Raw genomic sequence first — 26922 nt, 5'->3', positions numbered from 1 at the left:
TAGAAGAAGATGATTTACGTTGGTAACTTTTGCGGAAAATAACTTGATTTTAAAATTGATTTTCTCTCTCATTTTTATTTAGGGAAATATTGCCTTGTTTGAAGCATGTTGTAAGGAAAGAATACAGCAGTTTGATGATGGTGGCTCTGATGAGGAAGATATCTGGGAGGAAAAACACATTGCATTTACACCAGAATCCCAAAGACGATCAAGGTGAAAAAAAGTTCGTTACAGTAGTAATAGTATCCAATGCATAAAGCAAATGATTATTAGGAGACGTACATTGTAACCTCTCCAAACATATATGTTTGACCTAGAGATCAGTGCTTTTGTCATGATCAGAGATGCCCTTGTAAATTGATGGGAGTTGGTGCCACTGCACTTGTCTGCAGTGTGAACAAATCAAGGTAATCTACTTGAAAATGCTTGAAGTGTTTAGACATAGTTCATGAAACGTTGTGACACAGCCTCTCCTTATTGGGAAATGATGCTGAGGAATGTAGTCCTATCGTGCTTTGAGTAAATGTTCCCTTACCAGTAATAAGAGCAGCAGCTGAGTTATGTGTTGTTTCTTACAAAAGACTGAAAGTTTCCCCGGGGAAGGGAAAAGTTGTTTCTAAAAGTTAATTTAACTTGGGGAGACAGAGTCATGTCATTTGATATCCACTGGGATCAACCCAGTGTCTCCCCTCTCCCCCTCATTTTTAAAATTCACTCTATCCAAAAAACCCCAGTTACAATGCAGAGCTTGTCAGACTGGATAAAAAAATAAGGCCTGGGCTTCCCTGGTGGCACAGTGGTTGAGAGTCCGCCTGCCGATGCAGGAAACACGGGTTCGTGCCCCGGTCCGGGAAGATCCCACATGCCGCGGAGCGGCTGGGCCCATGAGCCATGGCCGCTGAGCTTGCGCGTCCGGAGCCTGTGCTCCACAACAGGGAGAGGCCCACGTACCGCCAAAAAAAAAAAAAAAAAAAAAAAAGGCCTGATTTATGCTACAGATGGGAAATAATTTAGATTATTTAAAAACTTAAAAAAAAATTTAAACAGGTTAAAATTAAAGGTAGAGAGGGATCTATGTTAATATTAAAGTAGATTTCAAAGGAAAAGGATAAAGGAAAGGTCATACAGGGATTATTAGAAGGACATAATGCCATTTGTAAATGTCTACATACCTAATAACAAGGCTTCAAAATAGAGCAAAAACTGATAGAACTGTGAAGAGAAGTAGGCAGATTCCACAATTATAATCAGATGTTTCAATACTCCTCTCCCAGTAATTGATAAAACAATAGGCCATAAAAATATAGAACACTTAAATAATACTATCAACCATCTTCACCTGCTGGGCATTTATAAAGTACTGCACCCAACTCCACAGCAGAATGTGTATTCTTTTCAAGTATACGTGAAATATTTACCAAGAGAGATCATATTTGGGCCATAAAGCAAGTCTCAGTAAAAAGGTTTCAAGTCATACAAAATACACTGTCTGACCCCAGTGGAATTAAATTAGAAATCAGTAACAGATCTCTAGAAAATCTCCAAATATGTGGAAACAAATAACACATGAGTTAAAGAAAAAAATCACAGGGGAAGGGACTTCCCTGGTGGTCCAGTGGTAAAGAACCTGCTTTACAATGCAGGGGACGCGGGTTCGATCCCTGATCAGGAAACTAAGATCCCACATGCCACGGGGCAACTAAGCCTGCGCGCCACAACTACTGAGCTCGTGCACCTCAGCTAGAGAGCCTGCCTACCACAAACTACAGAGCCCATGTGCTCTGGAACCCCACACGCCACAACACCAGAGCCTACATGCCCTGGAGCCTGCACACCACAACTAGAGAGAAGCCCACATGCCGCAGCAAAGAGCCTGCATACCTCAACGAATATCCCGTGTGCCGCAACTAAGACCCGATGCAGCCAAAAATAAATAAATAATCAATCAATCTTAACCAAAAAAAAAAAAAAAACATTTTAAAAATCACAGGGGAAGTTGCACGGTACTTTGAATTGAAAGAAAATGAAAACACAGTATATCAGGATTTGGACCTTGCAACTGCAACAGTACTTAAAGGATCATTTGTAGCACTAACTGCTTACATTAAAAAAGAAGAAATATCTCAAATCAGTGAGCTCAACTTCCACCTTAAGAAATGACTAGAAATACAAAACAGAAAAACAGTAGGGAAAATCACTGTAATCAGTGAGTCATGACTAAACGTTGTTCTTTGAGAAGATTAATAAAACTGATATACCTCTAGACAGAATGGTCAAGGAAAAAAGAGAAGATACACATTATTAATATCAGGAACAAGAGAGATGACATCACTATACAGATTCTACAGATACTAAAAGGATAATAAGGAATATTAGGAGCAGCTCTATGCCAATAAATCTGACAACTTAGATGATCTCTGAAAGACAAAAACTACCAAATAAATCTCAAGCAAAAAACGATAACCCGAGTTGTCCTATATCAAAGAAGTTGAATTTTTAGTATAAAACTTCCCACATACACACAAAAAACTCAAGGTCCAGATGGTTTCTCTTCGGTGAATTCCACCAAACATTTCAGGAAGAAATTACACCAGTTTTTACAAAAGCTTCCAGAAAATTGAAAAGGAGGGAATAGTACCCATCTCATGCTATGAAGCCACATCACTGTAACTTGATACCAAAAGTTGGCGTTGCATTACATGATATGAAAAGAAAAGTGACCTATTATTCTCATGAACATAGGTACAGAAACTCCTTTAAAAATTTTAGCAAATAAATGCAACGATACGTCATGATCATGCAAGGTTTATTCCAGCAATGCAGAGTTGGTTTAACATTTGAAAATGAGTCAGAAGGCATGTGGCTGAATCCAACATCTATTCCTGATAGGAATGCTCAGCAAACTGGATAGAAGAGAATTTTCTTCAACTTATTTAAAGCTTCTCCAGTCAACCTACAGTTAGCATCATACTTAATGGTAAAAGACTAAATGATTTCCCCCCAAGGTCAGGAACAAAACAAGGATATCTGTTCTTACCACTGCTTTTCATTATTGTGCTTGAGGTTCTAGCCAGTGCAGTAGGTCAAGAAAAAGAAATGGTTTCTAGATTGGAAAGGAAAAGGTAAAATTACCTTTGTTCATAGACAGTGTTACTGTCTATGTAGAAAATGTGTTGTAATCTACGAAAAGACTACTAGAACACTTAACAAGTGGGTTTAGCAAGATTGCACGACCTTGGATCAATATAATTGTATTTTTACATACTGCAGCCAACAATTAGAATTAAAATTACTAAACAGTACTATTCATAGTAGCATCAAAATGTTAAATATATAGGGGTAAATCTGACAAAAGACGTGCAAGGGCCATACACTGAAAATTATAGAACAGCTGAGAGAAATCAAGACTTGATAAATGTTTAAGAATTGGAAGACTTAATATTGTTAAGATGCCAGTTCTCCCCAGATTGATCTAGATTCACTGCAATCCCAAACAAAATCATAACAGGTTTTTTTGGTAACTATTGACAAGTTGATTTTTAAATTCATATGAAAATGCAAAGGACCTAGAATAACCAAAACAACTTTCATTAAGAACAGCATTAGAGATCCCCGGAAAAAAAGATGAAAGGGGACCTCTAAGCTCCTATCTGAACTTCATTCCAGCATCATTACATTTACAGCTACACCGTGAAAGAGAGAAGGAAAGCCTGACAGGAGCCATGAGCCTCTAGCAAACCAGTTCCCAAATGCAGGTCTGAAGACCCAGAGCTTTAAAAAAAAAAAAAAAAAAAAAAGAACAGCATTAGAGTATTAACACTACCTGACTTCAGGGTACAGTAATTAAGACAGGGAATAGATCGGGGGACAGAATAGAGAGCCCGTAAGTAGACCTACACACATATGTAGACATCTGATGTATGGTGGAGGTGCAAAAGCAGATCAGTGGAGAAAGGATAGTCTTTTGAAGACATAGTGCTGGAACAGTTGTACATCTATATGTAAAAAAATGAACTTAGTCCATACCTCTTACTGTATATACACATTAACCCAAAATGGATCTTAGGCCTAAATGTAAGACATAAAACCAGAAAACTTTATACTGGAAAATCTTTGTGACCTTGGGTTAGGCAAAGATTTCTAAGATACAACACCAAAAGCGCTATACATGAAAGAAAATTTTGATAAGTTAAACTTTATCAAAATTAAACACTTCTATTCTTCAAAAGACATTTAATATTAAGAGAATGAAAAGACAAAGCATACACTAAGAGAAAACATTTGCAAATCATATATCTGATAAAGGACTTCTGTGTAGAGCATATAAAGAACTCTCGTAACTCTATAGTAATAAAAAAGACAACCCAATTTTTAAAATAGGCTAAAGATGTGAAAAGAACACTTGAGAAAAGAAGATGAGCACTTGAGAAGAAGCTCAGCATCCTTGGTATTTAGGGAAATGCAGATTCACGCCACCAGGGGACACCTCCACACACCCTCCAAACAAGGCAGTTGTTTAAATTATGATCTGTGTCTTCAAGCAAAGCCCAAGTGGTAGAGCAGTGGGAGACCCAGAGTAGGATCAGTCTTAACAGAATGACGGGCAGATTGGATCCAGGTGAAGCGCAGTACGATCTTTTTGTTGTTGGAGGACGTTTGAATTCTTTGGATTTAGTTGGTGGCTGACAGGCAACATTAAATATTTTGGTCCTTTTTTTCTTAGCTCGGGGAGTACAGACAGTGAGGAAAGTACAGACTCTGAAGAAGAAGATGGAGCAAAACAAGACTTGTTTGAATCCAGTAGTGCCAACACAGAGGATAAAATGGAGGTAGACCTGAATGAACGTAAGTTGCCTTCTTCTTCCATATCAGCCGCTGTGTGTTGGAGATAGCCTACAGTATCTGAGATGTCTTCTGAAGGAATAGTTAAGTTGAAGCACATGTCATTTGAGTCCCCTTGAAGGTTTAAGTCTCAAGGACCGGGCCTAAGGGAAGGAGCAAGTTACTCCTTTGATGGGAGAGCATCTCTTTACGGTTTGGAAACCTTCTGTGTGAGTCTGGCTAGAGGACAGAGCACACTGGTAGGTCCGTCCTCTGGCTAAAGGGGAAAGACCGTAGATTCCGGAAAGATGAGGAAAGACTGATCTGTAGAATCAGGAGTGCACTTAAACCAGAGGAAACACCTTAAAGCTCAAACAGTTTTAAATGGGTTCTTCACGGTTTATTTATGAATCCTGTAATCCTAAAACTTGTCCAGCTAAGTGCTTATTTATGTTTTGCTACTTGCTAAGAAGACTTGTGTTAGCTGGCCTTTTAAAACTACTGTTAACTTCTCAGAGTCCAGACAAATTTTTTTGTGAAAGACGCATGTGGGTTGCTACTAGGGCTTTCCTCAAGGCTGAAAGGGCTTCCTGTTACCCAGGAAGGCCTTTAGGACTCAGTTCCAGAGGCTGAAACCCAGCTCTGGAGGTCAGTCAGGTTCAACCTCCTCGTAACCTCAGAGTTTAGCAGTAATCCAGCAAATCCCACGTGTTACAGATCCGAAAACCGAGAGCCAGAGAGGAAGTACAGATCCTCTGTCCTCTCACTCCTTTCCCAGCTCACCTTCTTCACGAGGACGTGATACAGTTCAAATCAGCACGCCTTTATCAGGTTCCTCCTGTGTGCCAGGAGCTTAGAGCCTACTGACGAAATGGAGAGGTTTACCGTCCGGTGTGATGAGGACGGCGGGCCAGGGGAGCTCAGCGGGGGCCCGGCTCACCCCAGGCATCTGCAGAGACTTCCCAGAGAATGGGATGCATACTAAGGACAAGCAGGGAATCAGTCAGTTTGCACAGAAGGCAACTCGCATGCAGGCGCAGAGCTGTTGAATACAGCTCAGGAGAAGGGTGAGGTGGGGGAGGTGAGGCCAGAGGCCAGAGGAGGATTTCATCCTGGAGGCTGTAGTCCTCCTCCTGAGGGTTTTACTAAGACTTACAGTAGTTGATCTGTTTGGAGATGATCGCTGTGGGCAGCAGCGTGAGAGTTGGGTTAGAAAGCGCACACTGGAGACAGGAAAACCAGCAAGAGACTCACCATTACATGTGAGAAGTGGCGAGGGCTGATCAGGACAGGGGCCAGGCAGCAGGGAGAGAGAGACAGGCTGGAGACCCTGATCTTCTACCTCTAGAATGTGTGTGTGTTCACGTGTGCGGTTCAGTAGTGTTGAGTGTATTCACGTTATTGTGCAGTAGATCCTCTAGAACTTTTTTGTCTCGCGAGGCTGAAGCTGCACCCACTAAACAACCACTCCCCGTTCCCCCTGCCCCAGCCCCCGGCAGCCACCATTCTACCTTCTGTCTCTGTGAATTTGACTTCTCTAGGGACCTCGTCTAAGTGGAATCACAGAGTATTTGTCCTTCTGTGACTGGTGTATTTCCCTTAGCATGATGCCCTCCAGGGTCATCCATGTTGGAGCGTATGGCAGGATTTTCTTCTTTTTTAAGGCTGAATAATATTTCAGAGTCTGTGGTTCTTTGAGGTCACTGGGTGGGTGATAAGTGACTTGGAGAGAGAGGACACACTTGGTATGACTCACTACCACTGTCACGGTGACGCTGGAGCTGGGTGTGGGGACAGGGAGAGACGGAGGGGGACCATCCCGGATGAAGGTCCCATTCACCCTTACTCGATGGGGTGCGGCCTTACAGGTCTCAGCCCTCCTGACTCTGCTCCTTGGGAAGGGCTTCCTTTGCACTGACAGGTCCACAGGGGTTGAGGTGGGGCCGGGGAATGGGGGACGCTTCTCTTCTAGGGCTCTGAGCTGCCTCACCGCCCTGACTTTGAGAGCCTCTGCCATCCCCAGCAATCTCTGTGGCTTCTTTCAGTGGTTTTGGGGACTGTTGAGTTTTTAATGTTAGACTAATTCTGGGGAGCTGATCTGGGAAAGAATATCCCAAAATGATAACAACAACAGGAAAGTCATTTTTGTGTAGCCTAATTTAGTTATGAAGTGGAACTTTGACTTGGATGGAATGAGTCTAGGACTTTGCATATGGTGGGCAGGCAAAAATGCCTGTCAGGTTGTCCCTTCTAAGGTTGCAGGTGAGGTTTTCAGACATTGAGGTATCATCCCTTCTCGGTGCCAGTGGAGCCCAGCCGCACACACACAGAGTGCAGTGCAGGAAGCAGGCCCTCATTTAACCCTCAGGACTAAGCAGATGGTCGTATCCCAACTGAACAAATGAGGAAAACCAGGCTAAGGGGAGTTAAATAACTTGCCCAGAGTCACAGTAAGGTGGTGTGTCTGTAAAACTGGTACACTTCTGTTGTACACAGGTACTTCTCGGTCATTTGTCTCGAGGAGAATCCCCAAATAGCTAGCAGATTCCCTAGTCTAGCATTCCTTGCTTACAGCCTGGAGCTTGCAAATTGTGATTGAAAACACCCTGATAAAGAACAGTGGTCCCCACACCCAGCTTGTCCCAGCAAGGATTTGGGCATTCAGCACTGAGTACTGTGAAGGAAAGCATGGTGTGCGATGAGAGCGAGCAAACAGACAGACCTGATTTCATCTGAAGGGACACATCTCAGGTGTCGACATTCAAACAGAGACCGGCAGGTAGGACCCAAACTGCAGCATGAGAGGCGCAGCACAGACAGGGAGCAGCGCCCCTGCAGTCCCGCCCCTCCCACCTCTGAACGCACTCCTGTGCCTATAGGACCTAGAAAGTCAACAAGGAAAAAGCTCCTCTCTACTCTCAAAACTGCACTTCTGACACCAAATGTGTGAGTTTCCCACACAGACCATTTCTCCACACCAGCTGAGTGTCCTGTACAGCTCAGTTCAGGCACTGACTACCTGGGCTTACAGTCAGACCACACAGGTTAAGGGCTCAGTCCCACAAGATAGCTGCCCTGCCCCAACCAAGTACTTCCGACCAACTGGCTATAAATAGGGAATTCCCGTGACCTCTTTGGGTTTGATTCTTTGCTAGAACCGCTCACAGAATTCAGAGAAGCACTTTACCTGCTATTACCAATTTATTACAAAGGATATTTTAAAGGATACAAATGGACAGCCAGATGAAGATGTAAATAGGACAAGGTCCAGAAGGGCCCCAAGCACAGGAGCTTCTATCCCTATGGAGTTTGTGATGTGCCACCCCTGTCGCCAACCCGGAAGCTCTGAAGTCCTGCAGTTTGGGTTTTCATGAGGACCTCGTTAAGTGGGCATGATCGATTAAATCATTGATCATTAGTGATTAACTTGACTTCCAGCTCCTCTGCCCTTCCGGAAGGTTGGGGGAGGGGTGGTGGGGTAGGTCTGAAAGTTCCAACCCTCTCGCCACCTGGTTGCCGCCTCGCCGGCCCCCACCCTGCGGCTGTCCAGGAGCCCCCAGCCGCCAGTCATCTCATCAGCACCCATCTGTCACTTCAGAGGTTCCAAGGGTTTGGGGGGTGGGTGGGCAGAGACCAAACACATATTCCTTATTATGTCACAGGAAGCCTTGCTGCTGTTTGTGCTAACGGTAGTAGACCGCAGGGCTACTACCTGGAAAGTGTGAGTGTGGAGCGTGGCCGGGCGTGGACTGGGAAGCATTAGGTTGTTTCCAGTTTACTGCAATTGAATAGCCAGCGTGCTTTTCTTTTAAAAAAATAAACTATTTATTTTGGAATAATTTTAGATTTACAGAAAGGTTGCAGAGATTGTCAGGGAGTGGCTGTATACCCTTCACCCATCTTCCTCCCGATGTTAATATAACCTTGGTACATTTGTCAGAATTAAGAAATTAACATCAACGTGTTCTTTTACGTGTGGCTTTGTATTCTTGTGTGATAATCTCTATTGGAAAAAACTCATAGAGAGGAATTGCCAAGGGATCAAAGGGAACACACGGTTTTATAATAGGGTAGATGCCACCAAACTGCCCTCCAAGTGGCTGTACCGTGTCCGCTTCTACCCACGGTGTATTCGAATGCCCTTGGCCCACAACTGCGGGCTTTTCATCATTGCACATCTGTTTTTTTTTTTTTTTTTTTTTTTTTTTTGCGGTACACGGGCCTCTCACTGTTGTGGCCTCTCCTGTTGCGGGGCACATGCTCCGGACGTGCAGGCTCAGCGGCCATGGCTCACGGGCCCAGCCGCTCCGCGGCATGTGGGATCTTCCCGGACTGGGGCACGAACCCGTGTCCCCTGCATCGGCAGGCAGACTCTCAACCACTGCGCCACCAGGGAAGCCCTGCACATCTGTTTTTGAAAAATACTTGTGTTATAGTAAACTACTGAGGTGTTCTCAAAATGAAATCCTTCCCCTCTTTTTAGCGCCCAGCTGGTCAGCCAGCTTTGATGTCCCCATGGAGACAGCGCACGGGGCTCCCTTAGACTCTGTGGGCTCTGACGTCTGGAGCGCAGAGGAGCCGGTGCCGACTAAGGAGACAGGCTGGGCTTCGTTTTCCGAGTTCGCGTCTTCCCTGAGGTGAGCGTGTGCGCCAGCTCTCAAACTTTCCACACGGGAACCAAGGATGCCATGGGTGTAGCTGACACTGTTTGTCACCTTGATTTTCTTGCAAGCTGAACATAGTGCCTTAAACAAGATTGAACATCAGCAGGGAGAGATATTGACACAGCTATGAGTTACAAGAAAAACAGTCCTCCTCCTCCTCCTTTCATCCAGGATGAACTGGGAAAGGAGTAGATCATAACGAAGTAGGCTGGGGAGCTGTGGCCAGCACGTCAGTCAGCACAGTGCTGGTGAAGGTTCAGGACAGGCTTGGGGACGAGGTGGAGCCAAAGAGTTCCTGGCAGACACCTCAGTGTGGAATATGACAGAAAAATGCAGAATATGTCTTGAATTTAATAGATAATACGAGCTTGTATTTCGCTTGTAGCTGGTCTAGTGCTGTAAATTAAGGGGTGTGACGGGTATGGCTGTCAATCTTGTTAATTGTAATTCTCAGTAGCAGCAGCAGCCTGTCATTATGTAGTTTTCCTGAATAATACTGTCAGCATTTGAGTATTAACCGTGGATTTCATGTCTTGTTAGACTTACTTTGATTTGATTAACGTTGTTTTATTTCATCTACTGAAAAACAATCAATCTCCAGCGCCCCATTTGAAAGACTTTGTTGCTTTCCCCATCCTAACCAGTGATGTTTTTAAACAGTCACTGGTAATGGGAAAGATATGAAGGCAAACTGTTACGAACTAGCATGTACCGTTACAGACAAACCAAAGAGGTGGCTTTACGGCACCTCTAATAATAGCAGCGAGCCGTTATTCAGAGGTAGAAGTGAGATTTACAGAAAATATCTCCAAAATATGATGAATTATTTCACTGACTCTTCCAGTGCAGGACAGTCAAGTTTCCAGCTCTTGCTTTTCTGGTTACTTGAGAATGTTGTTGAAGCATCTTGCTTCCCTTTACAAGTCCTTATGCACAGGCCATGTTTTCTCATTAAATATCATTAGGAGGGCCAGGCCCTCTAGGCAGTTTGGCTTGAGGTGATAAGGATTTTTGTAAAAATGGCACTGTAGATACAGTTCATATTATACAGTGTACGCACTGCTGTCCCAGCCCTGGGAGCCTGGTGATTATGTGACCATGAGGGGCTGGGGGCATTTTGAAAGTGTCTGGAAACCTCTGAGAAGTCTCTGTGTGACTGCCCTGCTGATTTAGCAGAATATCAGCCTACCCACACTCATCTGCTACTCCAAGCCACCGTCCATGCTTAGATCTGTGTGTCATTCATTGGAGTCTATAACCAACTGTGTCTCCCCAGTGGAATTGGAACTGATGTTCAAAGGTTTTTTGGGAATAATGATAACTGAGGTCTGTTTCCCACTGCTAACCTCTGAATTTTCTCTCTTCTAAAAGTACAAAAGACTCTTTAAGGAGCAGTTCTCCAGTGGAAATGGAGACCAGCACGGAGCCAGTAGGCCCGCTGGCGCCCAGTGTGGCTGCGCTGGCAGTGCAGCCAGAAGGTGGGTGCAGAGAGTGCCGGGGCACAGCCTGTGGGCCACTCCTTTGGTGGTGGTTCACACTGTAACTTTATCCTGAGTTTTCTAGATCGGAAAAGTTGTCTTTGTCCACAAAGCAGGTTTTTTAAAAAGTTCAGGGGCTCCAAGGACCCAGGAAAATGAGATGGTGGGTCTGATGTGCGCAGGGCTATTGAGGAAAAGAAGTTGTGTGTGTTTGCCAGAACCACAGCATGCTGATCCTAGAACAGTAAGGGACCTACATTACCAGTCATTCGGTTCCCTCAGGACAGGAAAGGAAACAGGCCCAGAAAGGATGAATGGCCTAGCTTACAGCACCCAGGGTGAGTAAAACCAGAACTAGTCATGTGTGCTCCAAGCCCATCTTGCACCCAGCTCTTTCGTCCCTTGGAGTTTGCTTACTTGGTGCATATGTGTATGTCTGGGCACATTTCAGGCTCTGTGGTGGTTTATTTTCTTCCCACCTTTGTGAATAGATGAAATGGTCAAGGGTATCCAGTGGCTGTCTTTTTCAAAACATGCACTTGTTCCTTGCATAGGCCCTGAACGATTTTCAACCTGATGAGGGGCGTGGCAGGTGGGGGGGGAGCGCGGAGGTTAGTGAAGGGGCGAGGAGTGGGCGTGGATAGTATGTGGAGGAAACAGAGAAGTCAGTCCTTAGGAAAGGAAATGGGGGCACAGGTAGAGGGCACAGGAACCAGGGGGCGGGACATTAATAAACCCAGAAATTGGTATTTTGTAAACATTCTATATAGATGACCTAATTTATCCCTCAGCGGCTCTACAGGTGGCTTCAGATACCCCCATTTTGTGGATAAGAAAACTTAGGCATAGGTTGGGTGCTTTGCCCTGGGCTCTGAGGTTGGTAAGTGGTAAGGTGGTAAGGCTGGGTGTGAATTCAGCGAGTCTGACTTCAGAGCCTACAGTCATAACCAGTATACCCCATGGCTCTCTCTTATAGAACAAAGAAATAATCCACAGGGAACCAAAAAAGGTAACTTTAAAAAAAGAAAAGAGTAGGACCCAAGTGTGGGACAAGTGAGAGGAGAAGGATGAATGAGAAGAGTGCATAGATAAACCATGAACTGGGTTCTGGTGGGTTGTGGTTGTAGAATATACGGCCGCCCGTCTTTCCTGCTCTGGGAACTGGAGAACATGAGGGGCAGGAGAGTTGGCTGGGAGAAAGCTGGGTGTCGGGTAGCTGGGGAGACTGGGGCTACTCACCGGTCCTACGCGGCGGGGAACCCACGCAGCCTCTCTCCTGTGGGCATCGCTAAGAGGCAGCAACAGGCAGGTCACGTCACTTTCCTCCTTCAAGCAATAGAGGTAACATTGGGTGGCTGGGTCTGCACAGGTGTTCGTGACGTTCAACTCTGTGTCCTTTTCAGCGCCAGGCAGCGTGGCCATGGAAGCCAGCTCTGACGGAGAGGAGGATGCAGAAAGTACAGACAAGGTAACTGAGACAGTGATGAATGGCGGCGTGAAGGAAACTCTGAGCCTCACTGTGGATGCCAAGACAGAAACCGCGGTCTTCAAAAGGTAACCAGGGCTGCAGTGTGCTGGCAGCTTCAGGTTGTTGGAGGGGCGGGGGGAGGCGCAGGGGAGAGAGACCGCAGATATTAACAGCTTTAATTTGATTCAAATGTGGGGTCAGACATTAGCCTGACATCTTTCTAATATCTCCGTTAAATTCATTGAATTTTAACAAAGAGGTGGAGTTTGGGTCGTTTAGTGTCCCCCCCGCCCCGTTTTCTTTAAAGATTATTTATTTACTTATTTATGGCTGCGTTGAGTCTTCATTGAGGCACGCAGGATCTTTTGTTGCGGCGCGCGGGCTCCTCTCTAGTTGTGACGTGTGGTTTTCTCTCTCTAGTTGTGGCACGCGAACTCTGTGATTTGTGGCACACGGGCTCTAGTTGAGGTGCGCGAGCTCAGTAGTTGTGATACGTGGGCTTAGTTGCCCCACGGCATGTGGGATCTTCCCTGACCAGGGGTCGAATCCGCGTCCCCTGCATCGTAAGGAGGATTCTTTACCACTGGACCGCCAGGGAAGTCTCACCCCTCCCCTTTTAATAGTGTTTAGAAGACTGTAGATTCAGAACACTGATGGATTCAAAATACATGAGTATAAAAAACTGGCAATCTCTAGCCATGATAGGAATTGCACTGGATACAGGCAGGCTGCAAAGCTTGGACCATCTAAGCCAAAGGTTTGGTACTATACAGATCATTTTCTCCAGACATAATGCAGCCAGCAGAACTCAGTAGCAAAATGATAGCTTTAAAAAAACATATGTGGAAATTAGCCTCACTTCTAAACTCACAGGTCAACAAGGAATCATAAGATGAAAAACTTAAAACTGAAAGAGTAATGAAAAAGTTCTATCAAAACCTACAGACTGCAACTAAACCAGTGCTTAGAGCTCTGGTCTCCATCTTACACAGACCCTTTCAGATCACGAGAAGTAATGCTTCCCGACTCATGAAGTCAAACAAAGCATGAAAGAAAAAATAATTGTAGGCTAATTTCATGTGTGGGTCTATATGTAGAACACCTTAAAGTTAAAAGCTAGCAAACCAAATCCAGCAGTGTATTTTTAAGTCATGACCAAGGATGTATCGCATGAATGTAAGGATGTTATAACATTGTAAAGATTATTGAAGGTAATTCAGATAAAAGGATAAAAACCCTTTGGAACTTCGATAGACAGAAAAGCATTTGATAAAAATTAAAGTTGTCTGTGACTATTTAGCAACCTAGGAATAGAAAATAGCTACTGATAAAAGTGTCTACTGAAAGTCTACAGCAGACTTTATTCTTAACGGTGAAGCATTATTTTGAAGAAATAGTCCCTTCAAAGACATGACCCAGGGCTTCCCTGGTGGTGCAGTGGTTGAGAGTCCGCCTGCCGATCCAGGGGACACGGGTTCGGGCCCCGGTCCGGGAAGATCCCATATGCCGCGGAGCGGCTGGGCCCGTGAGCCATGGCCACTGAGCCTGCGCGTCCGGAGCCTGTGCTCCACAACGGGAGAGGCCACAACAGTGAGAGGCCCGCGTACCGCAAAAAAAAAAAAAAAAAAAAGACATGACCCAGACAGCGAACCCTGCAGTGACTGCTTCTCTTCAGCACTGTGCTGCTGGTCTTAGCGCACACAGCATAAATATAAACAGATTTGAAAGAGATAAAATGGTTGTTTGTTTGTAGGTTATGGTTTTCTACATAAAAAATTCCAGTGGAATCTATAGGTAAATATTAGAATTATGAGGAAAGTTTAACAAGTTTACTGGATACACCCACAAATCAATTGCACCTTATAAGCCAACACAAGATGTCTTAGATGTGTCCCTCCCCCCTTTTAAATGAAAAGTTAAACGTTGTCTGTAACTAAGACTGAAAAAAACAAAGGCATAAATAAATAGGGAGATATACCACGTTTGCTAATGGGACGATATCTTTGGCATTTCTTAACAAACTAATCTATAAAATGAACGTATTTCTCATCAAAATCCCAATGGAGTTTTTATGAAAGGGAGAAGCAGATTGTGAGAGTCCCAGAGAAGACCAAGGGGAGCCAAGAACAGCCAAGATCATGTTAAAGAGAGTCAAGTGCGGGGGCTTCACAGTGTCAGTCAGCAAGACTTACTCTTACTGAGATGATGCATGTGACCGAGGCACAGAGCTGTACAAACAGACAGACAGACAGACCCCCTACACTCACGTGTTAGGGTGACATAAGCTGGTGAGGAAGGAAGGGACTAATAGTGATTATCCAATGTTGGAGAAAAATAAAATTAAATCTCTCTCTCAACATAAGTATGAAAGGCAAAACTACAACTTTCAGAAGACAGCATCAGAGAGTATCTTACAACTTTATGGTAAAGGGTTTCTTAACCATAAAAAAGCCAAACCATAAGGGGAAAGATTAATAAATTTGACTTTATTTAATTTCTAGTATCCTAAAAGACACAATAAAATGAAAAGACAAGCCGTAACCAGCAAAGAAACATGAGTAGCAGGATATAGGAAGAACCTAATATCAAAGGAAGAGGCACAGTCTAATAATAACTTTTTAAAGTTGACAAAGGGTACAAACAAGCCATTATTGGTGGAGGAAAGCAAGGAGCAGACTTAACGGGTCAGCCTCAGCCTCGTGTCAGCGACAGTAATGACTTGGTCCTATTCCATGCGTATTTGTTTGTTTGTTTTGGCTGTGCCATGAGGCATGTGGGATCTTAGTTCCCCAAACAGGGATGGAACCCATGCCCCCTGCAGTGGGAGCGCAGAGTCTTAACCACCGGACTGCCAGGGACGTCCCTCCATGCATGTTAATCTATTAATCCCTATCTAAACTGTTACAGAAAATAGAAAAAGTGCAAAAGCTGCCTGCATCTTTTTATGAGGCAGTGAAATCTTCATTCCAAAACCAGATAGGGATAATTATGGAAAATGATCAGCTTATGTCACTTACAAGCAAACTAAATGCAAACATCCTATATAAAATATTTGCTAACTGAACCCAACAGTATACTAAAAATAATTCATAATGATCAGTTAGAGTTTATCCCTGGACTGCAAGGATGGTTCAGCATCAAGAAATCTGTCAGTGTAATTCACTGCATATTAATAGAGTGAAAGAAAGCCATTTGATGTTTTTGATGAAGCTTTTGAAAAAAGCTATATATGATTAAAACACTGAGCAAATCAGGAAGAGAAGTGAATTTCCTTAACTTGGTAAAAGCTAAATACCAAAATACTACACCAAAAAGTATACTTAGTGAAGAAACTTCAGTTGCATTAACTTGAATGGACGGAGCAAATAGGGATGGATGCCCAGTGTCACTGCCACCGTACAGGCAGTCCTGGGGGGTGTTAGGAAGGAAGGAGAAAGAGATAGAGGTGCAGGTAAAGATGAGATGGGAAGTGACGAAACTGATCATTTGCAGGTGATAATGATCAACTACAACTAGGTCAGTAGCAGACGTGTAAGATTTCAGCAAAGCTGCCAGGTAAGAGGGCAATTTAAAAAATCAGTAGCCTTTCTCTACATCAGTAATAGCCAACTAGGTTGTATATATAATAAAAAGGAAAGTGCCAGTCACAAAATACATCCAACTATAAATTATTTAGGAATTATCTTAGCCCAGATATCTATAGAGAAAACTCGAAAGTGCTAATAAAAGAAGTCACAGAAGAAGATCTGGACAAGTGAAGGCCATCACAACGAGATGGGACAGCTCAGTGCTGCAGAGACACCCACCATCACCAAATTAATCTGTAAGTTTAGTGCAGTCCCAGTCACAATTTCAGTTGGATTTTTAAGACACTTGATACACATATTCTAAAATTCAGGTGGAATAAAAAGTTTCCCAAATTGCTTAGAGAGCCATAGAAAGGTTAAATAAGAGACTTACCCTGGCAGTACTGGTCATGCTGCAAAGTCTGAATTCTTAAAACACTGTGATATTAGCACACAGATAGTTAAAGGGGCCACTGTGGTGAGAGAGAGCTCAGTCCCAAGACGGATGGCATAGCAGGTGATGGAGGCGGGCTCACTCCAAGGCAACCAGTGAAGCCTGAGCACGAAGGGTGAGAGCACACGTGCAGCGCCTCCTGTGTGCCCGGCGCTGTGCCAGATGTTTCTCACGTGTTAACTCGTTTCTTTGTTTCAAGGACCCTGTAAGATAAGTACCATGGCTATCATCCCACTTTCCAGATGACGAAAATGAGATACTGGAGTTAAGTGATGTGGCCAGAGTCTCATGGTAGTTAGCAGAAAATGCAGTGTATCCTGACCTGTGGACAGAAAAGGACTTCTTTTTCAAAACAAAGCAACCACCAAAAGCATACACCTCATGCAAAGAATAGAATTGGATTACATCAAATTTAAGAATTTCTGGTTAATAAAGTATTGTAGACAAAATTAAGAGGCAGATGGCAAATTGAGGGGGGGGAAAGCTTACAGCTCTAAATCAGTCAGAAATTAACATTTAATATTCAAACCAGTAGGGAAAAGATGCAGAAAACCCAAATCAGAAAATGGTCAAAAAATATCATTAGGCAGTTTACGGGCAAGGAAACCCAAAGGGGCAAAACTAAGAAGAGATACTCAAAACTCATTCATTATCAGACACCTCTTACTAGACTGGCAGGAATTGGAAAGGTGGTAAATGCTGAGTATTGGTGGGGCTCTGGGGCTACAGGAGCCCTGTCGCCCTGCTGGTGGGCATGCTGGCTGGAAGGATGACCAGCATTTTCCACTCCTGGGTGTAGAGCCCTGAGAAGTGTCCCAGCAGGTCCACTGGGGCCTCAGCAGGCAGTGGCAGCGTTGCAGCCCTGTGCACAGAGGCACTGGTCGCTGTGAGAACGCGGTAGAACGGGAGGTGTGCGCTGCGGGATGCTGTGCTACAGGCAGCAGGAAAAGACGGCCCTCCAGACTGTGCTGGTACAGAGATAAATGCAGAGAGGTGTGCGGTTCCAGGCCAGTGATGTGTCTCAGAATACACGTACAAGAATGAAAGTAACATGTATTGAACACATCAGGATAGTTGCCTTGGTGGGCAGGGAGTGGAGAATGGGGATAAACTAGGAGGAGTAATGAACTAGCCTTCCTTCACTTGCCTCCTGGTAAATTGCCAGGCCCATCTGAAAGCCACTGAGAAGTCATCCTAAAGCGAGGTTTTTCATAAGCAAATCTGGGACAGGACCCCACGCTAAGAATGGTGGGCTGCCCCAAAGGGAGCCGTTAGCCACCCTTCATCTCAGTTCAGTGCCGTCTCGAATTGTGTCAAAACGGGAATGCCAGACACAACATAGGCAGAAGTCTAAATTCCCAGCCCACAGACAGTTGACAGCATTTGCTCCTTGTCTTTCTTTGCAAGAGCTATCTAAGGGGACAATCATCCTTTCATGTTTTGTTTCCCCAAGCCCTCTCTGTGACCCCTCAGGGCCGGTTTTTACCTTTCTGGCCACTGTTCCTGGCTCTCTTTCCCTTCATGGTTTGTCCTTCTCACGCACTGTCAGAAGACAGCTCGAGAAGTTCGTCCTGGCTCAGGCTGCATGGCCTCCTGCTCACGTGACATCAGCCAGCAAGCTGATGGGGGGCTTGGTCCTGAGGGCAGAAATCTTTAACTAAAGACTCATTCCTTCAAACAGGTTCATTTGACACCTTCACCGAGTCTGCAGTTTTGCTTATGTGCAGTCGTGGACATATTATTCCCCCAAATACCTCATTTATAGGAGTATTCTGAAACTCTTGTACATTTCTTTTTCTGTTTTGCACACTTGGCTTCAGAGTGTTGAAATCCTACCGGTATGTACAGTGATGTGGGACCATTCTTTACCAGACACCAGCTGCATTACATGGTCCCTCTTTCGGCTCCCAGTTGTGTGTGATCCTCCCCTTCCATGGTTTCCCAGTCGTGTCTGTGGTCCCTGTGATCCCCCCCTCCCACCCCGAGCATGCTCAGCCCCGGGGCTTGCTTGGATCCATGGCCGCCATGACTTCCAGAGCCAAATGCATGCGCCCTCCTCCTCCACCCGGTGCTGCTGCGTCGGGCGTCTAATGTTGCCTGTTGTCCTTTTTACTGCAGTGAGGAAGGAAAACTGTCTACCTCTCAAGATGCTGCTTGTAAAGATGTGGAGGAGAGCCTGGAGACGGCAGAGGGGAAGTCTGCAGCCCCCCGGCCCCCCAGCAGCAGCCCAGAGCAGAGGTAACCACCTGCTTCCGGCCGTCCTGCCTGGGCCCTGCTCTGGCTTTGTCTCCTGGGAGCTGGGAGGGAAGTTGGTATGGCGGTGGGGGGTCGTTACAGTTGTCCTCAGGTGTTCAGTGACTTGCACAGAAGCATTTTCTCAGTTCCGTACAGTAATCAGGGTGACTGAGCTGAGAACTTAGACGTAACAGTTCATCTCCGCCTGCAGAAGCTGAAAACTAACTGGTTTTTGGAGATTCAGTAACATCACTGGCTCTTTGAGAAATTATTTGGGCTGGAAGGGTCTCTCATGCTGGCATATCCCCTACCCCACCCTCCCTTTTTTTCTCTTGATGAGGCACCAGGTTGAGGCTGATACTGAGCCCTTCCAGGATTGGGTTCCCTCAGCACTGTAGTCACCCAGCTGCCAGGCACACACAAGCGGCTCCCTAGTGCCCGGTTCCCACAGATGTGTCCACGTGACACACGGGAGGGCTTTCCTGGAGACCCTTTCGTATGTGTGGCTAAATACTCTCAACTCTCAGATGAGTCCCTCTTTGGTTTTGTTTTTGCAAAATATTTATCTTGTCCGGATGAAGTGTCAAAATCCCACCACCAGAGCCAAGGGATTTGAAATGTGACGTTATCTGTCTAGTCACTTTTTTTTTTTTTTTTTTTTTGCGGTACGCGGGCCTCTCACTGCTGTGGCCTCTCCCGTTGTGGAGCACAGGCTCCGGACGCACAGGCTCAGCGGCCATGGCTCACGGGCCCAGCCTCTCCACGGCATGTGGGATCTTCCCAGCCCGGGGCACGAACCCGTGTCCCCTGCATCGGCAGGCAGACTCTCAACCACTGCGCCACCAGGGAAGCCCTCTAATCACCTTTTGCTTAGACTGAGCCCGTGGTCTGGAGGGACAGGCCCAGCCAGAGCCCCAGGCCCCAAGGGCCACCCTGGGCTGTGTGCAGCCCCGCAGGCAGGGCGAGGGCGGCCTCCTGTTGCTCCAGAGCTTGTGTGGGAAGTTCAGGACTTGCCCTTGGACCACAAGGACCTTCGCTCAGTGCTGCGCAGACTGAACTGTTTTGATTAAATATATCCAAGTTTGTATATTCCTTCCATAAGGAATAAAGTAACCTTTAAAGCCATTTCCGAGAAGTACTTTCCCTCTCAACTGATGCCCCCAAATCTAGGCATTTTAGGGGCAGTGTAACCAGTGGGAACCAGCAGGGGGCACTCTCTGTTCACTGGTCAGTAAACCTGTATGTTCATAGTGTAGCAAACCCTGCTTTTGTTTCTCTCATGGAAATTACAGCTGGGATGAGGGGTTTGCTTTTGTAATTAAAAACTTGTGTGTGTGTGTGTGTATGAAACAAATTAATGATAAGAACTGCTTGTGCGTGCTGGCTCTAGTGGCGGCTTTGGGAGGAGGAGACGGGATGGCACTCCGGCTGCAGGGGAGCCAGCCCCAGCTGTGCATCTAAGGGTTTGGGCAAGTCACTTTTTTTGCCTAGGGTTTGGTATGTTTTTTCAAAGGTCCTCTGTAGGTGTAATAACCTAAGCAGTCATTGTCACCTCCCTAGTGTCTCCCTGTAAATTTCCTTTATATAGAGAGCTGCCTACAAGATAGCTAACCTGTCCCACTTTGGAGTCGTTGCTCCTGGAGTATGTTCTTGGTTTCTCTGACATGAGTGATACAGCCTGCCTGTGGGATCGGTTACTGGGCTCTGGAGTGCAGGAGTGTTTGCCTCGGGGGACCCACTTGCTGTTCGTGCAGGGAAACATCTGGGATGAGGAGCCCTGCCTCTCCCAATCTGCAGGACTCAGGCAGTGGAGGAAAAAGGTGGGGAGAGCCAGTGGGAGAAGAGGGGCATCACTTGTCTGCCTGTCCTTCCTCCGTCCAACACACACATGAGTGCGGCAGCCACTGGTTTAGGCCTGGTGATAAAGCAGTAGCAAAACAGACCCCACAGATAATATATAGGGACATGAAGATAAATAAAGCTGGATAAAGGAATAGGAGTCCCACTTTAGGTAGGGCAGTCGGGGCATCTGAGCTGCTGTTTTGGCGGGGACAGAGGTAGGTTTTCTGATGTGTCACATTTGCATTCTACAGCACTGTTGACAATGAAGATAGCCATTAGGGACTTTCTGTATGCAATCTTACCGAGATGGTTCCTGTCACAACCAAATATTAATTTTGAGGTTGACAGATGTGCACTATTGCACATAAAGCTTTCCATTGCCACAAAATTTTATTTTTCAGTATTTATCAGGTATGTACGGTATCTGTGCCAGCAGTGTGCAAACAGGTACCTTGCATACGTTGTATACTTATCTCTTTGCCGGGGGGTGGTTATTGTCCCCTTTTTACAAGGGTAGAAAACTGAGCTGAGAGAGGTTAAGACACGGCTTGTAAGTGGCGAAGGCAGGGCATGTGCCCGGTTATGTCTGGTTCCAGAATGCTAGTGCCTGTGTCTCTGTGATATATTGAGACACCATGGAATGTAGGTAGAGTCTGCTGTGTGAGTGGAGCTGACAGCGTGGGTCTCTGTTAGGATTAGCAGGGGTCTGAAGCACTCTGTAAAGTTGGAGTGCCGGTTCAAGAGTACTTGTGCTTCCCAATTTCAGCTCTAAACATCTTTTCCCAAGTCTCGTTCATAAGCTGTAGGTCACACTGTAGTTCGGCAGGAAGGTCCTGGGTAACCTGTCCCCACTTTGTTCCTTTCGTATCCCCCTCTCCCCCCACCCCCGCCCCCTGCAGCGTCGCCCCTGATGTTTGCTTCGGGGGAGCACGTTTGTTAAAGTGCACAAGTTTGTTCTCAAAGTTGGTCCTTTTACAGACTTTTGTTGTTTCCCCCCCACCTCCCCAAGCCCCCAGTAGCAAAATCCTATTTTTATGAAGTGAAATTTTATGTGGATTGCAGTATGCAGAACAGAGAAAAAGCTGTTTTGAAGGAGGGATGAGCAAATAGCTCCTGAAGGTCTGGGGACCACTGACCAGTCTGTCCCTGTGCTTCTGAGAGGCTGAGGCACAGTGGGTCTCACGGAGCCCCCGCTCCTCTGCAGCCCTTGCTAAGTACTTAGTTCACCGGAGCTGAAGCTTAGAGCTGTTCAGTTAGATTTTCTGGAGCTTCAGGAAAGTTCATTTAAGAAGCGTTTCATGAAGTAACTGCTGAGTGCTGGCTTTGTGCTAGGCGCCGCGTAGACAGTATTCAGTAAACGCTCCCCACCCTCGGGGAGCTACACGGAGTTGGTCTCACCCCGCAGGACTGAGCAGCCGAGCATGCCGGGCGATGCGGCGGTTAACGGCCCCGTATGATGAGCGCGCTCCGCTGCCGCCGCCGCTGCTGCTGCTGACCGGGGACCGCAGGCGCCACCGTGCGGGGTCCGGGGCTGCGTCGGGAGCCCGTCGAGCCACCGCTGCTGCACTCACTCTGCAAGGGATCAGGACCAGCAACCTTTATATTCTAGAGTCTAAGACGTTGTACAGAGAAACCCAGAAGTGTACAAATATTGCACATTGACAAATACCAAGAATTTTTGCGTATGTTTATATTGTATTGTTCTAAATAATGGGTAGCCTGTGAAATAAGATCTTGCCACCCATGTAATAATAGTAGTAATACTATAGTTAAAATGGCTGTAAGAATAGTTTTATAAAAGTGAATACACAGATCTATTGTATTTGAAACATAACTATTTGACAATTATTAGTGTGACCAAAGTATTAGGCAGTTTTCATACATTTTTCACCTTGTACAAAGTTCTGAATTCATTTTTCTTCCAGGTCGGCGAGGAGTTATAGGATTGAGATGCCCTCTAAGTGTTATTTTGGTTGTTCTAACTTACAAAAGTGATTTTGAATAAGAAATACTTGGTGTTCTTTTTATAACCAGTTTTTGATTGGTAACTGTTTTTCTGTATTGTTTAAAGCGGATCAAAAAATGTAAGTCTATTGGTAGAGATTAAGTATTTATTGCTACAACTTAGTTGATAAATTGATGTTATTGTAAAGCCATATGTTCTGTTAAAGTCTTGTTTGCTTGAACTGATTATCCCTACAGGTGAAACACTAGAATATTTGGAGTGTACATGGCTTGTGGTTTGGGTTTTTTTTGTTTTTGTTTTTTGTTTTGTTTTGGTTGTTCATCTGCCTTTTAACCCATTCACCAAAATTTACCTTGTTAACAAGCAACACCAATGAAAGTTTCAGAGCAATCTGCGTATCTCACATACCTGAATCATATTAGGCAAGTCAGTGGAAAAATGCTCGTGCTGCTAATGGAATTAGAGTGCGTTCATTTTACAGGCTAGTGTTTTTAAACTAGAAATCAAAATCCGGCACCTAAGCATGTTAATTGTTTTACTGTACCTTGTGAGGTTTTCACTCGTAAATTCTAAACCAGTGTATTTTTTTTTAAGAACTGGTTTGTGTACATATATAGTGATTATGGATACTAATTCAGTGTAATTTATAATTTTCTATGTCAGTATAAAAATACATCACAGCCTTCTCAAACAGCTGAAGCAATATATTGTATATTGCCATATTGTCTGGTGAAAGGGTTAAATTACTTCACCTCCTGCACTTTTAGATGCAAATCAGTTTTTCATTTCTGTAATAGAAAATTATTCACGTATTTTTACATCATTTGTTTTTCCTGACCAGTATTTAAAACCAAAAGGATATTCTGAAAAATGGCCAACGATTTTTTTAGAAATAGCATCCCAAGCAGCGTGCCTAAACATTACATTGCATATGGAAATAAAAAAATCAAATGTCTAATGCCTTATTTCTGATTTACTTTTCCATTGTAAATGGTGTGGAAACCCTTCATGAGGTTTCCTGAGGCAGACCTAGCCCTCAAGGACAGTGGAGTCGGCAGTGCCCCTGGGACAGACGGCAGGGCTGCTGTGCCTGGCCTTTGCGCGCCTCCTCAGGGACCCTTTCTGTTGGGAGCTCCTCTCAGAAGACACTGTCCTCGGGTGCTCTCCCCAGGACTCTAGCACTGCCAGAGGACAGGGCGCCCTTCGCTTGTCTCAAGGATGCTGACTGATGCGGCCCGGACCTCGGGGACTGTGGAAGGACGGCACGCTCTTATCTCGCCTGGTGGAGAGCTTTGCGGGCACCGACCTGGCTCCAGGGGTGCACGCGCTGCCCCTGTACCGTCTGGATTTGCTTGGCTTCTCCATCCCACCCAAGGTAAACACGGTGTCTTATTTCATCCCACCCACTGCTGATGAAAGGGCACTCAGGGTTTCTCCTTGGGGTGGTGTTTTGTTCTGCTCGACTCGCGTGGCAGGGAGGGGGCACTGGTGGGCAGCACAAAGGCTGTTGGGGGTGGGAGGGTGCCAGCCCCGGGGGCAGGAGCGAGCACAAGCTCACTGAGTTTCTACTTTCATTTCTGTGGGTTGGCCATACTGAATGCGAGACTAACAGATGTCTACTACACCATACCTGTATTAAAAAAACGACAACAAAATAAAGCCTGATTCTTTGTTTCTAGAAGTCTTCTCTTGTACCTTGCTTGGGCTTTAATAACTAGACGGTGTGGGGCCTTATTGAGAGAAGCACCATTGGTTTTTGACGGGTCAGGCTTCCTGACACCAGCTCTCGTGCTGCATGCACCAGATCCTGCGCCGGGGAGACTGAGCAGCTGCACCCAGGGAAGAGCCTGCTGTCCGCAGGCTCGGGGGCTTGTCCTGCCCAGACGGGAGCAGCCAGAGCCCGACGCGCAGGGGCTCCGTGTCCTTTCTCCAGGGATCCGCTGCGAGCTCGCGCTGTGCCTGTCCTCCGTGTGTGACGCCTCCCCAGCCTGGGGTCTTGGCATCCGGCCCCAGGAGGTAACTTCGGAGGCAAAATTTCTCAAGTGTTCCATAGTGGTGTTTAGAATGTGATGCTGTGTCACAGCTGCTCTTTTTCCCTCCTCCGTCTGTTCGCATAAGCAAGTGTCCCCCTGGTTGTTATCAATCCCCCAGAGCCAGCTAGTCACCACGTCCCCCTGTGCTAGTCTGGGCACACACCTCTGGGTCCCCGGATGCCGCAGGCCCCGCTGAGCACTCAGAGCTGTGGGCTCCGGGCCGGGGCTGGCATTCACTCACGGGCCGCCCCTCGCACCCAGGATGGAGAGCTTCTTTTTGTCTCAGCTGCTTTTTCTGTCCGATGGGGAAACCACAGCCACAAGTTCATGGACCTAAAGCACATAGAATAGTTCTTGCCTTACTGTAAACACTTCATAAATGTTAGTATGTGCTGTCTCCTCACTTCTCAACCCCCTAAGGTCACCTACTGGCCTTTCTAAATCCTGGCTTTGAGCCTCTGGTTCTGTTTACAAGCTGAACCTCCAGAAACTCAAGCATCTTCACTCCAGGCAGATGGATTTAGTCATTTTTCAGCTTCAGGGTCGGCTACCTGCCATGTGCCAGCTCTGGCCCAACACCTGTGTTTATAGGTGGTTTTCTTGGGACAGAGCTACGTCCCTTCGTTTGTCCATTGTCCACTGCTTTTGCACCACGGTGACAGGCCAGGAGTCGTGTTCCTTGTCTCGCTCCATAGCCGGTGTTCATTCTTTCCTTCGATTCGGTTTCTTCTCTCTGGATCCTGTTCCCGTCCTTACTGATAACCTTTTTGGCTCGGCCATTCATTTTCAGCAATCAGTGCATGCTGGCTTTGCCCTTACCGTCTGTACCAATCGTTCATTACTTACCTAATGAACGGACGACACAGTGTTGCCTTTGAATTTATTACCCTAGGTGGTTTATAAATGCTTAAAGGCAGGGACCCCTCGGCTGACTGTTTCCTACTGCCTTACGTAAGGCATTGAGTGGTTTGGTTTTGTTTCTCCTGTACAATTCTCCACTTGTTAACAGAAAACTGAGTTCTTAAAGCACTGTTCTAAAAGCTTTATGTGCATTAACTTTTTTTCACAGCAATTTTGTGAGATAGTTACCCTCATTTCACACGTGCATAAGAGGGACACAGAAGTTAAATAGTCTTGTCCAAGGATGCTCAGCTAGCAAGTGACAGAGTTGTGAAGATCAAGTGTAACACATTTAAATATATAACAGAACAATGCTCGACTGTGTAAATGCTCAATTAATACTAGCTGTTAGAGTGCACTCCCAAACAAATCTTTTTGGTATTTTTTTTTCCTTAGAATTTGTCAATTTGATTTCCACGTAGAGCAGTGAGTGGAGACTATGAAACATCAAGTGTTTAATAACCAGTAGAACAATAGAGATGTTACAGGCGTAGCAATGGACAAAGCCTGACAGCTACAAGGCAGTTTCAAAGCAGACCAGCGTATGTATGAGAATTAAGTTTGATAAGCTTGCAGGAGTAGAGACTTTTGAGGGGCTTGTGGGAATGCCCCTTCTTGCTCCTGGATCTGACCCTCAGTTGCCTGCTCTCGTGATTCACTGGCAGAGTTGAGTAGTTGCGACAGAGGCCACATGGCCTGCAAACCACAAAATATTTACTGTCTGGCCCTTATAGAAGAAGTTTGCTGACCCCTGAAATAGATCAATGAAATGGAATAGAATCCAGAAATAGACCCCCACAAATACATGGTGAGTTGATTTTCAACAACACTGCCGAGGCAATTACATGGGAAAGGAAAGTCTTCCCAACCAGCAGCTGGATATCTGTATGGGAGGAAATTAACCTTGACTCCTCTCAAACACCGTATACAAAAATTAATACAAAATAGATGGTAGGGAGAATTCCCTGGAGGTCCAGTGGTTAGGACTCCATGCTTTCACTGCCCAGGGCCCGGGTTCAATCCCTGGTCAGGGAACTAAGATCCCGTAAACTACATGTCACAGCCAAAAAACAAAATAAAATCTATGATAGGTCTAAAACCATAAGCATTTACACAAGCTTCTAGAAGAAAACAACAATACCTAATCAGCTTTGGAATGGGCAAAGAATTCTTAGGACACAAAGCGCAAATCATAAGGGAAAAGACATGGGGCTTCCATCAAAATGACATTTTTCTGTCCTTCACAATGAGCAGGTAGGCCATGGACTGCCAGGAAAAAAGTAATCTCTGTGTGTCCTGACAAAGGACTCATATCCAGAAAATAGAAAAATGCAAATCAAAAATGAGATGAAAAACCCAATTTAATAAATGGGCAAGAGACCTGAACAGAGCATCACAAAGAAGGTACACGAATGACCAATAAGAACATGAGAAGTTGTTTAAAGGCATTAGTCACTAGGGGATGCAAATTAAAATCGCAGAAAGCTACCATTTC

At 45.5% G+C, this 26922-nt stretch overlaps 1 protein-coding gene across 13 annotated transcripts in view; it reads left to right on the top strand.

Annotated features, from left to right (window-relative positions):
- The window catches only part of PPP6R3 (protein phosphatase 6 regulatory subunit 3), a gene marked incomplete at both ends in the record, with an annotated part of 72087 nt that extends 50102 nt beyond the window's left edge, over positions 1–21985 (top strand). For 8 of the 13 annotated variants that reach the window (XM_079709148.1, XM_079709147.1, XM_079709146.1 and 5 more), the window contains 7 exons: positions 83–213; positions 4724–4845; positions 9305–9458; positions 10857–10963; positions 12367–12517; positions 18570–18689; positions 21934–21985. In XM_079709148.1, the coding sequence (XP_079565274.1) occupies positions 83–213; positions 4724–4845; positions 9305–9458; positions 10857–10963; positions 12367–12517; positions 18570–18689; positions 21934–21985 (837 nt within the window). Of the gene's footprint in view, positions 1–82; positions 214–4723; positions 4846–9304; positions 9459–10856; positions 10964–12366; positions 12518–18271; positions 18290–18569; positions 18690–21933 lie in introns of all 13 variants that reach the window. The other 5 variants (XM_079709145.1, XM_079709155.1, XM_079709153.1 and 2 more) reach the window with 1 other exon arrangement.
- Between the last annotated feature and the right edge of the window lie 4937 nt (positions 21986–26922).

The sequence above is a fragment of the Hyperoodon ampullatus genome (genome assembly GCF_949752795.1).
Source record: "Hyperoodon ampullatus genome assembly, chromosome: 7".
Classification (NCBI taxonomy): domain Eukaryota; kingdom Metazoa; phylum Chordata; class Mammalia; order Artiodactyla; family Ziphiidae; genus Hyperoodon; species Hyperoodon ampullatus.
Note: the sequence above shows the minus strand (reverse complement) of the source record. Positions and strands in the feature narration are given on the sequence as shown.